Consider the following 15,621-nt stretch of genomic DNA (forward strand, 5'->3'; position numbering starts at 1 on the left):
GGTGACAAAATTTCTCTTTGATGTGCTGTTTTTTTGTCTGGATATGACCCAAACATGCACACCAAATGCTCTAAGGGAAGTTGTGTTGGCTGTATCTCTCTAATATATTCTTTTTCCTCCCCAGAACACTGGCTTTGATTAAACCTGATGGAATGCGTAAGATGGGACAATTATTTGATATCATTATTAATGCCGGATTGACAATAACTAAGGCCAAAATGATGCTGCTTTCAAGGTATGGAATTCTTAAGGTTAGCTTTATTGTATCTAAATATTTTTGCAATTAAGAATATTCTCTAAAGCTATTCTGTGTTGTCCCATCCAGATCCATTCCAGTGAGTAAAAGAGGTAACTCATGAAACTCATCAGTTTCACAGTTCTGCAGATTTCTGAAAGTATTTAGAGATTTAAACTAAGTAGCAAAAAGTGCTGTGCAAATGTGTATGGGTGATGAAATACATCATGTCTGTATGAACCCAAGGTGGCTACTATAGCTTTAGCAATCCAGCAGTGTTTACTGCTGACATGTCTGTGTGTCCTCACCTCCAGGCTTCCTCATACAAGCGGTATTGTTCATTGTAATAATGTTGCCTTTAAAGTATTTGGTTTGCTTGCTCTCAGTAAATCTGTTGTCTTAATTTTTGCTCTCAGATTTTTTGCTGGAAGTCCTAGACAAAGCAAGTGATCTTCTGATGGTGCAGGGTTGGACAGGTTTTACTCATGCATCTTCCTAATACCTCAACCTTCAGTGTTCTCCACTTCTTAATGAGCCCCAAGATTTTAAAGGAAGGCATGCTTCAGAGAAAAAGGAACATAATTAATTTACCTCAGAAGACTTTCCCAAAGTTACTGCATTATTTTTCCATTGCTGTTTTGCCAAACCTATTCGTATGCAACATGTTTTTTGAAAGAAAAGCTATCTATCTTACATAATACCATTTTCATGTATTCTTATTATTTATGTGAGAGGTCAGCAACAATTTTTTCTTCCCTTCAGAACCTTTTTGGCTTTCTGAGATACTGATAAAATCACTAAAAGACTTCCTCCTCTGCATACACCTGCTGCAATATCTGATTGTAGTGATTCCAGATCCTCCACCCAACAACTCCAATTCACAAGTTCAAACATGTTTCTAATATTCCTTTGCAATTCATAATGTTCTTTCAAACTAGCTTTTTTTTTGCTTCCTCTCTCCTGCCACATGAGAGATTTGATCCTGAAGTGTTGTTTTGGGTGATGCTTTGTTCGAGTGTCTCTCTGAGAAGTTAAACTGTTGAGCCAAGTCACGTGCTTTAGAGTTGACTCACACTGAAGGGAAGAAATGGAGACTTGAACTTTTACTGCCTACTGCAAAATAAAAATTTCTGGTTGTCTTGTATAATTGAAATTAATTATTAATAAGCACAAGAATGGGCTGTGATACTGAGTGTGTTTAAATAGTGTCTTGAGTATTTTGTGGTTTCTCTGCATACCATCTACTCAATTTCTTGGGACTGTGCCATTTTAAAATGATAGAACTATGGCTTTGCCAAAGTCTTCTACCCTTGTATTTCTGCAGGTTTGCTTGTTCAAATCATCATCATCATCATCATCATCATCATCATCATCATCATCATCATCATCTACTGCTTTCTTTAAAGGGATTATTAACAACAGTTGTCTGTCAATCACTGTTAAGTAGATTCATGCCTTCTGTAGAAGTGATAGTGAAGATATGGAAGTGTGGGCAGGCACTTGCTTCTTCCTTTAATCCTGTGTCAGTTCAGTCTGTTATACATAGGTGAACACTGTTTTCCATTATTTGAAAACAGAGAACTAATAATGAAATTTAAAAGGCACTACGTTATACAACACAACTGCACCTTGATATTTATTTCAGTGGGAATTGTTAACTGAATAGTAGAGCTCAGTTTGTTTCAGAAACAGACCTCTCAAATACTTCTTTGCAATCAGAAATGGTGATACTTAATCTCTTCATATGCCCTTTTCATATTTCCTCTCCAAAATTCTTTGGTGAATTAATTTCAGAAGAAGGTTTTCTTGTGAAATAATGAATTGTAGGCAAACCTTTTGCCCAGTGTAGGCTTGAAGCATGAGATTGCAAGAGTTCTGGTGTCTAGCATAATTTTTACATCATGCTTCTGCCTTTGTTTGAAAAGGAAGGAAAGTAAATATACTATATGGTTGATAAAAATATTTTGGATTTTGAATGGCTCATACTTATACTGAACTAAAAGCAACAAACCAGGAATTACTCAGGTCATTTTGATAAAAAAGCTGGAGAAAAATGTGACTGTTCAAACATGGATAAATGTTAAGAAAATTAAATTCTTCTTATGTTCTTCTTGATGTTATTTCTTTCCTCTGGCAATATTTGGTTTAAGTCTGGACTGCAAATGGGAGAGAGGCATCAAAAGTTCAATTTCAGATGACAGAACTATGCCTTTCTTCATACTTGGAATCTGTTATTTGAAAAATATGCAGGCAATTTCTGTCAGTAAAGAGAGGTGCTGAAAATGAGCAAACTCATGAAGACCAGAAAAATTTAGAAGACTGTGCTGCAGGTAAAAACAACTTTCCAATTTGGAATCTCACCCTACAGCACTGCTTTATTATGAACTCTGTACCCAGAGTAGAGGTCAGCAATTTTTCTTTCTTTCACTTGTCAGTCCTCTTGAAGAGCTTGTCATTCTCTACAAATTCCAGCTTCAAAAAGTGGCACACACCAGAATTTGAAGCAAGCCAATACTGAGCCTGTGTTCTCAACAGGATTTCTGAAGCTGCAAAATAGCAGATTTAGAGCTGAAAAACTCCATGGGTTTTTCTAGCTGTTGCCATGCAGAAAAGGCAGTTCAGTAAGCAAGAGTAAAACATGAGAAGCAGCTGGAGAAAAAGACAGGGAAGAGAGTAGAAGAGAATAAGTTGGCTGGTGGCAGGGGCTGGTGGGGTCAAAAGCCATAAAACTGTGTGTCCATTGGTGGATGGATGGTAGCTCTGCACTGTAGTGGTCCCCAAAACCTTGTAGTTGGATTGCTGAGCCCAGTGCGGGTAGGACCGTGGCTGTGGGAATGCAGAGCTTGGGAAGGGCCGCCACCCTGTCTGAAAAGGACATCTTTTTACTTCCAGCTCCTGAGGAAAGGCTGAGTAACAGCTGTGCTGCAGACACACTGGGTATGCCTGGTAGCCTTTATTTGCCTGGCTGTGTGAGGAGACCCTTGCTGGTGACGGAGAGAGATGGGGAGACTGACTCAGTGATCAGAATCCGATTTTATTGTGGGATACAAACGCTTATATACTATTTCAGGGAGACCTGTAATGTGTACTAAAATGATTAGGTTAAAATCACACACAACTTATGCATATAACAACATGTCTTGCTTGCAGAGTTTATGGGATTTTCTTTTTCTGGTAAACCCGCTTGATTTATTCTTCTTACAATCTAGGTCTAATTTTCAAAGTTCTGTTTGCTTTTGCCAAGGCATCCTATTCTCAAATCTCTTATGTTAACCAGGCCAAAGTCCATCATCTGTTTTGTGTCCCCCAACATTCCAATAACCACTCACTGCAGAAATCCCATTGCTTTGGAAGAAAGGAGTGTGTAGTCACTGCTGTGTTTCCTGAGGAGACTGCAAGGCCAAATTGAGTTTTGAAGCGTGAAAGTGTGGGGGAAATCCAGTTTTAATATGGAGGCTATTGTGCTGCCTATTCAACTTGTAAGATTTGAGGACACTGAATGGAAACCAGGTTATGCAGTGTTTTGTTATGCACCAGTTTAATTAAAGACTAGCCCTGATAAAGAAGTGTTCCAGTGGAGCAGATAAATTGTTTATGCTTTAAAACTAGACTTCATTTAGCAGTATTCCCCCTCAAACTGATGAATGATGAAAGCAACATAACAGCAAATGGCTTGCAAGAAGGTGACTCTGCTGCATTTATTTCTCAGCCTGAGAATGTGGGGACCATCAATGACCATGAAATGGGCTTTAGTAATTCCTTCTCAGAGCAGGAGCATGAGGAGTAGTCAGCTGTACTGGTAGCTACACAAAATATGAAATTTAAATGTAGTTTCTGTTATTGGACATGAACACCCAACAAGGTGTCCAGCTTAGGAAGACATTGCCTGTAGTAACATGTTTATGGATGGTATTTGAATGAATGATAACTGTGGTTTTCAGGGGGGTTTTATGTATGTATGTATGTATGTATGTGTATATATACCTATAGCTATATCTCTGTCTTTTTACTTTTTCAGAAAAGAAGCAGCTGATTTCTATGCTGATTATCGAGCAAAACCCTTTTATCAGTAGGTATATCAATTTCAGCTTGACATGTATTAAGCTTATTTATTGAACGCACAAAATTAATTTACCAGTTTTGATGCCATGGGACCTTGGGAGAATCAGAGCTTGTCTTAGTTGAGTGGAGCCCTTTGCAAAGCATGCACCTTTTCTTCTTCCTCCAGGGAGAGATCCTTATTTCAGCTATTTATGGTTTTAACTCACACTTTTTACAACCCAGTGGTATCAGGGGAATGTCTTTTGTCCCTCAGAAGTGAAAATGCTCCTAGCAGGGCAAAACTTCAAAGCCAAGAGGAGGGCTATCTTTAGGATCAGGGTGGAGCGTGCAGATGAGAATTAGGGGGAACACTTAGTTGTAAGAATTGATTTGGTAACAAGTATCCCAAATAATAAGTAACTGAAAGGATAGTTCATGGGGTAGTTTTTACTGAACTGCTACCCTTGGACAAATGTCAAACTTGCATGATGTTAGACTGCTCCACCTGATGTGAGAAACCTTAGTCTTTCCATAACTGACCAGATGGATGCTTATGACCCAGAGATTGAATCATTTCTGCTTTTCCTGAAAGTGCCAGCAACTTTCTTTTCCTCCCTCTCCACTTTGCATTCTGCCTCTTCTAGGGAGAAGGTGCCCTGTGTTTTTCAGCCATATTGGTGCGTGTGTTTGCACTGATGTGGTTGAAAGACCTGGTTTCAGTACTGACACGAAGTGCTTGAGAACTAGCATTGCCAGATGCTCTCCAGCAACAGCAGCTGATTTGTTGTGGGTCCAAACTCAAGCCCTTCAGAGAGACATGGCCCCAGGCTATGTCTGACCATGTTGGAGGTCAGAGAATGCGTGATTTGGAATTGCCTTTTCTTTGCTGAGTAAGCCTGCTTGAATATGTTGATAAATAATCAAGAATTTTGCCTGAAGTCTTATTTCACAGATGTCTATCTATACTAATGGTAATTGTCTGAGGAACTGTAGCCTTTGTCCTCTGTGATGTGCCTGTCTCCCATCCTACAGTCCTATTGGCTACATCTTCTGTATAGGATTTTTCTCTAAATTAGAAATAAAAAAGCTCTAGAGCATTCCAAATCAAATAGAAACAAGAAACTTCAAGGCAGTGAAGTGTGAAATACACGACTCATTTATATTTGATGTTGTATCTTGTCTTTAAATTCAGATTTCATTAGCAAGTTCACTACTAAATGTAAGTCTAGTGAATAGTAAGGAAAAATAGCAGTTCTATTGTTTGGAAAATAATGGCTTTCATATTAAAGAAAGTTTTAAAAAAATTCAAGGATTAATCTGCACAGTAAATAGTGTTGTAGAAATTGCTTTTTTCTTGGATGTATGTGTACTGTTTAAATGTCCTAAACAAGCAGACTCTGACCAACAGAACCTGATATCCAATCACTTTTTAGTGTGTTGTTTCTTTATGTAATTTTTAGTAGTTTTAACATCGTTTCTTTTTCGAAAAACTACTAGGATTTCTCTTCTCTTCTTGACCAGGGATCATTAGAAAGAAGGTAGTTGGAGAAGCATGCACATCTACAGTCATAATTGTGTAAAGCTCTTCTTTTAAACAAAATAGTACAAAACTCAGGGCCAATGTTCTCCTTTGTTGGTTCTGTTCAGACTAAACAGTGAAAAGACAGGCTTATTGGTATGCATGTTTTGTGAAGATACTCAATTATAGTTATTGGTGTTTTGTTTAGTTTTTAAAATGAATGTTTGGGTTACCGATTTTGGATGGTTGTTTTCTATTGTGAGATGGTCAAGACAGGAGGCAGGCTGCTCCTGACAACAGCTTCTCCTTATTTGGACTCATCCCATTAAAATCACTTAAGTTATGCCAAGATGTAATAGCTCACTTTTTGAGTAAGTCCCTTATCCCATGCTAATTTTCAACTCCTTCCCTTCTCTCCTACTTTGGACGCTGGCTGGGCAAAATCCATGGCAGACATCTGTGGGGCAGTGGAGAATTCAGCTTGAAGGCAGTGCTGATGTTCTGTCAGTGGGGTACACATCCAGGTCATGTATGAGAGCCTTGAAATGTTGCTGTGCAGAAGAGGAAAGCTTAGGAATCATTCCTGTTAGTCAAGTGGTTACCAGGGTCTCTCCTTCACTGTTACCAGGACATCAGTACTGATCCTTTAAAAATTCTTTTGAAATCTAAGACTCTACAGAGTAGCTTGAGTGAGTTTGGGTTAGCTACATGTTTTTTTTTTCCTACAACTATAATAAGGGAATGTCTGCACATAATCTAATCTGACCTGTTCCCCAAAGTAGAGTCAACTTCAAAGTTAGATCAGGTTGCTCCAGATCTTGTCAGTTTGAGTTCTGAGCATCTCCACTGGGTCATGTTTTTGTTGGTTTTAATTTGTAGCGTGAATCACCATGTGCTGTTTCCCTTTTGCAGTGAGCTTCTCCAGATAATAATGAGTGGCCCCATCCTTGCTATGGAGCTCTTAGGAGATGATGCTGTGAGTAAGTGGAGAGCAATAGTGGGGCCAGCAAACCCTACAATGACTGAGAGTGATACACTGGACAGCATCACGGAGAGCTTTGGACATTGTGGCCTCAGAGATGCAGCTTATGGCCCGGATTCAGTTGCTTCAGCTGCTAAAGTAAGTTTTTGACTTTCTTGACTGAGGTTTATTTTTACTTTTATCTGCTAACAACCAGATTAAGAATTTGTCATTTTTTTTCTACACTTGAGTTCAGAACTAGTTTACATATTCTTCGTGTGCTTCTTTTTAGCATGGAAAAATAAACTGTCTGAAAAGAGAAATCTTGTTTATCACAAAGGTGAATCTTGGGTGCTTTGATCAGGAGAGCATGCCTGGTCATTTTTATTGTCTCCTGTACATCACAAACAGTGATGTATTGCATAGTCTGTGTAATCTACCTATAGTCTACCAATGTTGGTCATAAAAAGAAAGGGATTAAATGATTAAATCTTTTTGTGCGCTTTTGTGTTTCACACATCTGTTCTCCTTCACAGTTCTCACTAGTGCTCTGCTTGCAGCCTACTTTGCTGTTATTGTTCAGAATGAAAAATTAAAAACCAGACCACTTTGTAGTGCTTTGTGCTTTGAGAAGTAACACAGTAGACATGGCTTTGAGGAGTTTGGTTCCATTTTGCTTTGTTGGCCGTGCTTCTTTTCTCAGTGCTAAGAAAAAGCCCTGGGACTGGGTAATAGATATTACTATTTCTGTAGAATTAAGGTGACTTTTGTGTGCCTTGTTGTGGGATAGATATGCTAATAAATGATAGCAAGAATAATGTTTATCTCATGGTTGATTGATGTGTCGCTTGGTGTCTCAGCTGTAAACCACTTTAGCTGGGAAAAGATACCAATTGTTGCTTCTTTGATCCTAGTCTTCCCTGTTTAACTTGGAACAGCTGCAGTAGCACAGCTGGAGAGAGACCTCTGGTTAGATAGTTAGATGTCTTCATATATAAGGGTGAAAGTTTCTCTTTTTTCCTGTGTACTACCATGACAACTGCACCAGCTTCTGAACTGAGAGTGTAGGAAGGAGTATCTATTAGCATAAATTCTTGGTTAGAAGCATAAGTATGTGCTTAGGCTTTAGTTTGTTGTTCTTGCTGCATTTCATTATTTTTGAAATTATGTCTGAAGGCCCCGGTCATCTGCAGCATTTTTATGACACTGAGATTATTTTGCTGAACATCTGCAGGTGTGTGCATCTTTGTGGTGTTAATGATACCTCTCTTTAATAAATCAAACAACATTTTGAATTTAGTGCCCCTGTGCCTTTATTAATTTAGTAGGCCTAGTATTATATGGCTGTATAGCAGTTGCCATGGAAACTAGTTGGCTGTGCCTGCAGAAGATTTGCTGAAAAGAAGGAAATATAAGATAAAGGGACCTAAATCAACTCTCCTGACAGAAAACTGAAGTCTCAACCACATTTAATGAATGTACTGTAAGATGAACACTTAGGGTGGAAAGCTGCATTGTTCTTTTGATGGCAAAATGACAAGTGAAAGTATGTCTCTGATACATTCTAAGCTGCTGTCTCTCTGCAGGCCAAATTTTGTAATTTCTTTAGATCAGGAATAAAGGGTAAGAAAAATGATTTTTTTTTTTAAGACTCAACAAGATTATAGTTTGGACTTTCATTATGCAAGTCCTTTAACATTATTGAGTTAATTTCCTTTTATGAATTTTAGTGGCTAAAACTAAGTGTTAACTATTACATGTATTTTACTGCCTTTTTCTGGCTGCTTCTTTTAGAGTAAATAGCAATTAATAGAGTGGGACAAGTTCCTTGAATCATGCAGCATTTTATCAGTAGAAGAATGTAAGGAATGAACCCTGTTGTCTCAGGTGCACCCACTTAAAACGTGGATTATTTGCCAGCAGAAATACAAAGACACTTTTTCCATCTGTTGAAAGATACATTGTCCAGGATGTACTGCCCAAGATCCAAAGCACGACAAGTTTGAATTGTGTAATTCTTCAAGAAGGGATTACAGAAATGGTTGAAGTGCCATGAGCTAAATGTGAGTCTATTCCATTTAAGTTGAGCTAGTAAATTAAGGGAGACAGTTCCAGGAAATGGCCTTTAGCATTGCTACTGTTATACAGGAAAAAATCAAATACATTTGGTAGTAGTATTTCTTGGATGAAACATTTTCTCTTAAATAGAAATGTATCATTTCTCTTACTGAATTTGACCAATAGGTATGAAATGGAACCTGTGTTTTGCACATTTGTTGATTGGCAGATTGTGTAACATATGTGAATAAATGGTATGGAAAAAGTATGAAGCTGGCAGTGAACAGTGAAAAAATACTGCTGAGGAAAGAAACCTGACTGCCAAGTTCACCCCAGTATGGTCTAAGACACAAGGTATCTGATGCCTAAATAGTGATGGTGGGAAGAAAGAAATTGAAGACAAAAAGGTTTCTTTGATTTATCTGAGAAATAAAAGTCATTGGGTTCATCAGCTTCAATTCAGTAAGACTGAACTAATTAATAGAATTAATATAATTTAAAAAAATTATAGGGCCAATAAGGCATGAGAAGTGACTCAGCAATTTTAGACAAAGTTTAGTTGTTTAAGATGAAAGGAAGAAAATGTAAACAATTTGGAAGGAGGTCAGTTTTGTATATGGAAAGAAAACATACTGAGAAATGGATAATAGTTGTATTTTTGCTTATGTAGTGGAAAAGATGATTTGAAAAAAAGGAAAAATAAAATATGTGTGTAAGGGAGTGGATTTGGAAAGATACTGAGGAAAGAGAGAGAGTATCAGTAAAGCTGGGAACACCTCTACCAAATTATTGTTGCATCAGCATTTTGAGTGCTCCGAGTATGAACAGATTGCATTGCAGAACTGAAAGGAAGACATTGCAAGAAGTACTCCAGCCCTGTTTTTGTGATTGTAGCAGTGAAGCCAGAGAGGAAAAGATACATTTGAGATAATGCTTCAGGGAAGAAGTATTCGTAGGAAAAAAATATGCACTAAAGGTTTATCTTCTGTGATTATGGATACTTCAGATGTTGTTACTTGTGATAAAAGCTGATGTGTGCAGCTAGATCAATCTAAAATGTGTTTAATTACAATTGTTTTCAGGAGCTGGAGCTGTTCTTTCCCTCCAGTGGAGGTCGTGGACCAGTCAGCAGTGCCAAATTCACAAACTGTACTTGTTGCATTATTAAGCCTCATGCTGTTAATGAAGGTAAGCAATGCAGATAGCAGAGGAGAAAGCAGTATGTGTCTGTTGTATCCATGACCATTCCTCTGCCTTCTTTTTGGGAGAATGAGACTGTGTGAGCAAAGGGTATATTTCACATGCAAAAGCTTGCAGATGCATTGTCTTTCTTTTAGTATTTCTGCAGTTCATTTCCATGAAGAGTGAGTGGGTCATGTGCTTTCCATGCAGATACCTGTTCACTTCAGAATAAGAAGGTAAAGGTGAAAAAGATTAAAACCTATGTGAGGTGTGACATATCTTATTGTGACAGCTTCCCATGTCCTTGCTCCTGTCTGCCCAGCACGGTCACCTGCTGGAGGTTAGCATCCTCCCAAGAGAGTAAAAGCAGGACACCTGACCATGATCCAGGGCCCTCTGCTCAGGCAGTAGCACATCAGATCCAAATGACTCACAAAGGGAGATTTGTGCTGATACGAGTATCTTTCTACTGAATGCACTTGGGATGGAAAGTAGGAAAGGCTTGTTTATGAAAGTGAGCCAAAGACCTAAAGCATTTGGTGGATTCTGTGATGCTTTCTGTGCTGGAGAATGCCCTGGAAGTTTGCCATATGAGTATTGGGAATGTTTAATGCTCTGCTGTTACCATGCAAAAATAACCTCGCTTGTGCGTCCTGTACTTAGATCCAGGAGCTTGTGTAGGAGCAGTGAGTGCAGTAAAATATTTTGACTCACGCACTGAAACAGTATTTTGAATGCAGAATAAATATCGCCATGTGAGAGCATAGAGTTTTTTCTTAGTAAGATGCAGAGCACACTGCAACATTCTAATCACTTCTTTGTGGATAGCTTAAATGGAAAGAGCAGAAGTGGCTGGAGCAGTTTCCAGGCCTTTCTCACCTCAGGTGGGAAGTCTAGAGAGCTTGCTGAAATTAAAAAAGGCTTTCACAAGAAGGAGTTTTGTAGCTGGTACTGGTAATGTGCCTGTTATCTCTTCCAAGCCTTGCATGGTATTTGCTGCTGATATGTCTGCCATGCAGCAAAGACACAGCGATGTTCCTTTTACAGAAATATGGACAGCAGCTGGGACTATGATTTTACCCAGCTATGTGTTTGCAGAGGACAAACTTTTCTGTGGCAGGATTGTTAGAGTCCTTCATTTGACTGTAAAAATAGCAAAGTGGATGGCATGGACTGTTTTTTTTTTAGACTTAAGATAAAATTTTGATTACATATAAAGTTCAGACTCAGGTTTTCTCTTCCTATTTTTAATCTTACTCATCTCTGTAGATTTCAGTGTGATATCTGTTCCTTTTTTCTTCTGGAACTTCTTTTTTCTGAGTTGCCAGAAGACAAATTGTGACCCTATTTGCACATCCCTCTGGGTGTGTGAGTGCCTGTAGGAGGCTGAGGGTGGTGAGGAGGGGAGGTATGAATGTATGTAAACAAAAAATGTGTATGCACATCCAGCTTTGTAGTGTGAGTGCTGGTCTTAATGTACCCTATATAGTCCCTTTTCTCACACCACAGAAGGCTGGAAAGTCAGAGGACAGCTGCCAAAAAGCAACTGAAATTTGAAAGACAAAAAGTGTACCTTGTGTGAGCATTCTCCCTCCATACAGCTGTAATTACTACCCTCAAAAACAAAGAGATGAGAATTGACTTCTCTAAGTCAGTAGACTGTTCTAACACTCTGTTGTGGTTTAACCACAGCTGGCCGCCAAACCCCACACAACCACCCGCTCACTTCTCTGGGATCAGGAGAGAATTGGAGGAGTAAAAGGAGGAAACTCATGGGTTAAGATAAGGACAATTTTATAGGTAAAGCAAAAGCTGCACACACAGGTAAGTGGAAACACAGCAGCTGGAGAGGAAATCCTGTGTGGCCTTCAGGGAGAAAAGGTGGTTTGGCAAAGCCAGAGGCATGGAAAGAAAATCACGTGGCTCAAAGCATCGGAGCATCTTCTGTGTTGGAGTTTTGATTTGTGATTTACAAATTTTCAGTATTGATATCTAAAAATAAACCTTTTTGCAATTTCCTATGCACTGCTGAGGCTTTGAACTTGGCTATCTAATTACCATGAATATAAGCTACTCATTACATATTTACAATTACATGAAGTTTCACTTATGTACTTCAGTTTATATGGAGATCTAGTCTTTATTTCTGTAGAGACATTTGGCTGAATTAATGATTTGAATTTTGCTTTCTGGCCTTTTTCCCCAGTGTTTATTTTTCCTCCAGAGTCTGTTGCATAACTGATTCTTAGAAGGAAAAATCTTCTGGTTTTCTGTCCTAGAAGATGATTTGCTTTAATGGCAGCTGTAAACTAGGGTGCTTTTCAGGATGTAATCTCTAGTTCATGCTGGTTAATTCTTGGGCACAATACTCTCTTATGAAATGACTTTGATAGCTACAGGTGGTTTCTATCCAGTGATGAAGTAGAGGAAAGTTAGTGTTGGTTTTATCTCTGGCCTTGCTGCCTCTCTCCTGATGGACATACAGAAGTGTCTGGTCCTAGGCAGCCACAGCAGCACATCCCAGCCAACCACAGCAGGACCTGTGCAGTGCCCAGACACCTGAGAATTCCTGTAAGCAGGAGTGTCAGCATGTCTGCCAGGCTGCAGAGGAACCCTGGCCTGGCCAATGGTCTTGGGGGAGTAAGGTGAAGTTTAACCTCAGCTGTCAAGAGTGCTCGTAATGCTGGCATCACTGGCCCTCTAGGAGTGTGTGCCCTGCACATCTCTTAAAGAAGTAGGGCCATAGCTATTGTGTCAGTTTGGTGTCAGCGTAACATCTATGGAGGATCAGAAAGGGGTAGGCCGTGGAAGGCAGTGTAGCCCAGAGGATTCTGGAGTAGACAGCCTTAGGGAGCTCCCTGGTGGCTGCTCCCAGTGGAGATGGAGAACTTCCCTGGCTGGCTGGCAGCAGTGAGATGGTTGTATTTTAGCTCTGAAGAGGCCTTGCAGAGCAGTCCAATTCTTCTTCACTGAGAGCTAGAAGAACGCAGAAGCAACCTGATGCAACTCCAGGCAAATTTGTTCTGACCAGGTCTGCATCAGTTAGACATGATGGGTTTATCCCCTCTAGAATCTGTTAACTTCTCAGTGTCTTTCAGTTTCCTCCTCTTCTCCTGAGACCAGTTTTTAGTCAAGTAGGTTGGCAACTAGTAAGCACAGCTCTAGGATTGTATGGTTAAGTCATTTAACAATTTGAAGTTTTTAGTGTTGTTCTGTGTCTTGTAATCCTCCTGCTTCTTGTGCTTCTGATACTTGAGACACAAGATCATAGTTGCAATCACATAAACATTCTTTCTTTGTAATTCCCCTCCTGTTAGTAGATTTGGAGGTATTGGCACTAGTGCTCAGAAGCCAAACTTGTAAATTCACCATGATGGGTAAACATCAGTGTAGTGCTCTTAGGACAGTTATGATTCGACTGTTTTGTGAGCAGAAATAGCACCCTATAGATCACTGGGTGGGATTAACTTTTAGTATTTTTATGTGTAACAGTTTAGTCATGTTTGCTGTAGGAAGTAGACTTTGGTATTTCGTGACAGGATTAAAGTTTCTTTGATGTGGCCTTTAGTTCTTCCTTGGAAAATTAGCAGGCGAAAAATTTTAAAATAGAGATGATCAGGCTATAAAGACTGAGGTCAGAAGTGTGCAATATGCAAACTGAAAAGGCTGCCTAGAGGAAAGGAAGCCTCTATGGTTTTCAGAGGTCCTAGGCATGAGACTGACTACCCAGACAGGTTTGCTCTCCTTGTATGTGTTAAGCTTGAGATTTTTTTCTAATGTATCAGCTAAATTAAATCCTTTTTCCTCTTAATTAAAAAAGGTACAGTGCTGTCTTCCACAGTATTCTTCAACTAAAGAAAATTCAAATCTCATAGAAAATAAAAGAAGCGGGAATACCTTCTTGCCAAGTGAAAAAGATACTGTGTGGAAATGTGGTTTTAGATCTGTTCTAAGTGGATGATAAAACTTAGACCTCTTCTATATTAACTTAGTAGCTAGTGGACAGCTTTAGAAAGTTGTAGAACTTTATATTCATTAACAAAATGATGCATGACAGGAAATCATAAGAACCATATTTCCTTCTTTATGCAAAGGCAGAAAAGTTCCAAGTGAGAGAATAGTTTGTAGCTCCAAAGACAAATCTAAATGTGACAAAAAGAATACCAAGGATGGTAGTTCAGTCTCAGACAAGTACAGAAACAAGGTTTACTTATGTAGACTCTCAGGTGAATTTACTGTACATGAGAGAGTGAGGAGTGTAGAGCATGGAAATCTGCCATTGTAGTGGATTATCTGACTGCAGACAACTGAAGGACTGTCCTGACACACAGTAGACTTGTTGCTTTTTGAAAGAGAGAAAGCATCACTATGAAAATGTTCAGTTCACCTCTGTATAATGCTAAGTGTACTTACATGTGTGTAGTTAGGAAACTGAATAAACTGGAAAAGAAAAAGAGGATGGTATAGGAGAGATACAAATCTATTATCACTCTTAGCACTACTTATCTATTTCATAGGTTTTCTCAAGGCAATTTGTATTCATTAGATATAAAAACTCTGGAAATTGTTGCCTTTTTTTTTTACCTTTTTAGGCATAAGTCTGAGGAATTAAGTATTTTTATTTTCAGGAGACCTAGAATTAGAATATGGTTTTCAGAAAACTGGCTTGAGAAAAAATGAGGAGTGCAATTTTCTCGTAAGTTATCTGAAAGTACATCTTCTGTCTGTGATAAGTGTGCAGATAATAGAAAGGTGAAGTGCAGATGCTGTGGAGTTTATCCCATTACAGGTAAAACCTTTCTTTGGATTTTGTCTACAAGACTGAGTGCCAAGTGGAAGGAATTATTTGTAGATAGAATCTGGAAGCAAAAAAAAAAATAAATTGTAGAATGAACAAAAGTCTTTGCAGATACTTCAGAGTGGATGGTTTGAGATGTGACCTCAGGGTATTCCCACATGCAACATGGCAATCTTAGTGCTGCAGTCATGTGAGGACTAACTAGTAAAACACTGCTTTCAGCTGCAGGCATTCTTTTGCAGACAGACTTGCCCAGGGAGGAGAGGTATTTTATGTCAAATGAAATGCAGTTTGTTTCTTGTGTTTTCCTCGAATATATATACTATGTAGGATGTTGAAACATTTGGTGGTGTCTAGTGGTGCTGGGTTTTTTTTGGTTGATTGGGTTTTTTTCTCTTTAGAGAAGCTAGAAAAAAGTAGTTAAAGTGAAAACAACCTACTTTGCCACTTCATCACCGTTTTTTAGAATAAAGAAGATTTAGCTTTCATGAAATCAGTCATCCATACGCTTCCATCTGTGTTGTTAATTCTTTGCTGTAGTTGTAGTGATGGATATTCCTTGCCAGGGATGTTTGGTTTTGAAACCAAGCCCATAGTGTTTCTTGTTTTACTTCTGCCTAAAGTTTTAGCACCTTGGCATTGGTTTCCCAGCTTAGACTGATTTTTGATTTCAATGACTACTGGGAAAGTGGCATCTATTTTTTTGATGTATGAAAAATATATTTTACATTTAAATAGATTTTGGTAGGGGAGGAGGTGAACTGAATTTGGAAATCCTTTCTGACAGTTTGAGATGGGATGGAAGAGGAGGAGATACACTTCTGAGT

At 38.8% G+C, this 15,621-nt stretch overlaps 1 protein-coding gene across 3 annotated transcripts in view; it reads left to right on the forward strand.

The window, feature by feature from the left end:
* Window positions 1-15,621, forward strand: part of NME7 (NME/NM23 family member 7) — an 89,992-nt gene that overhangs the window by 26,989 nt on the left and 47,382 nt on the right. For all 3 annotated transcript variants that reach the window (XM_058045491.1, XM_058045490.1, XM_058045489.1), the window contains 4 exons: window positions 125-235; window positions 4,254-4,304; window positions 6,708-6,915; window positions 9,897-10,002. In XM_058045491.1, the coding sequence (XP_057901474.1) occupies window positions 125-235; window positions 4,254-4,304; window positions 6,708-6,915; window positions 9,897-10,002 (476 nt within the window). The remainder of the gene's footprint in view (window positions 1-124; window positions 236-4,253; window positions 4,305-6,707; window positions 6,916-9,896; window positions 10,003-15,621) is intronic.

The sequence above is a fragment of the Melospiza georgiana genome, chromosome 2 (genome assembly GCF_028018845.1).
Source record: "Melospiza georgiana isolate bMelGeo1 chromosome 2, bMelGeo1.pri, whole genome shotgun sequence".
Classification (NCBI taxonomy): Eukaryota; Metazoa; Chordata; class Aves; order Passeriformes; family Passerellidae; genus Melospiza; species Melospiza georgiana.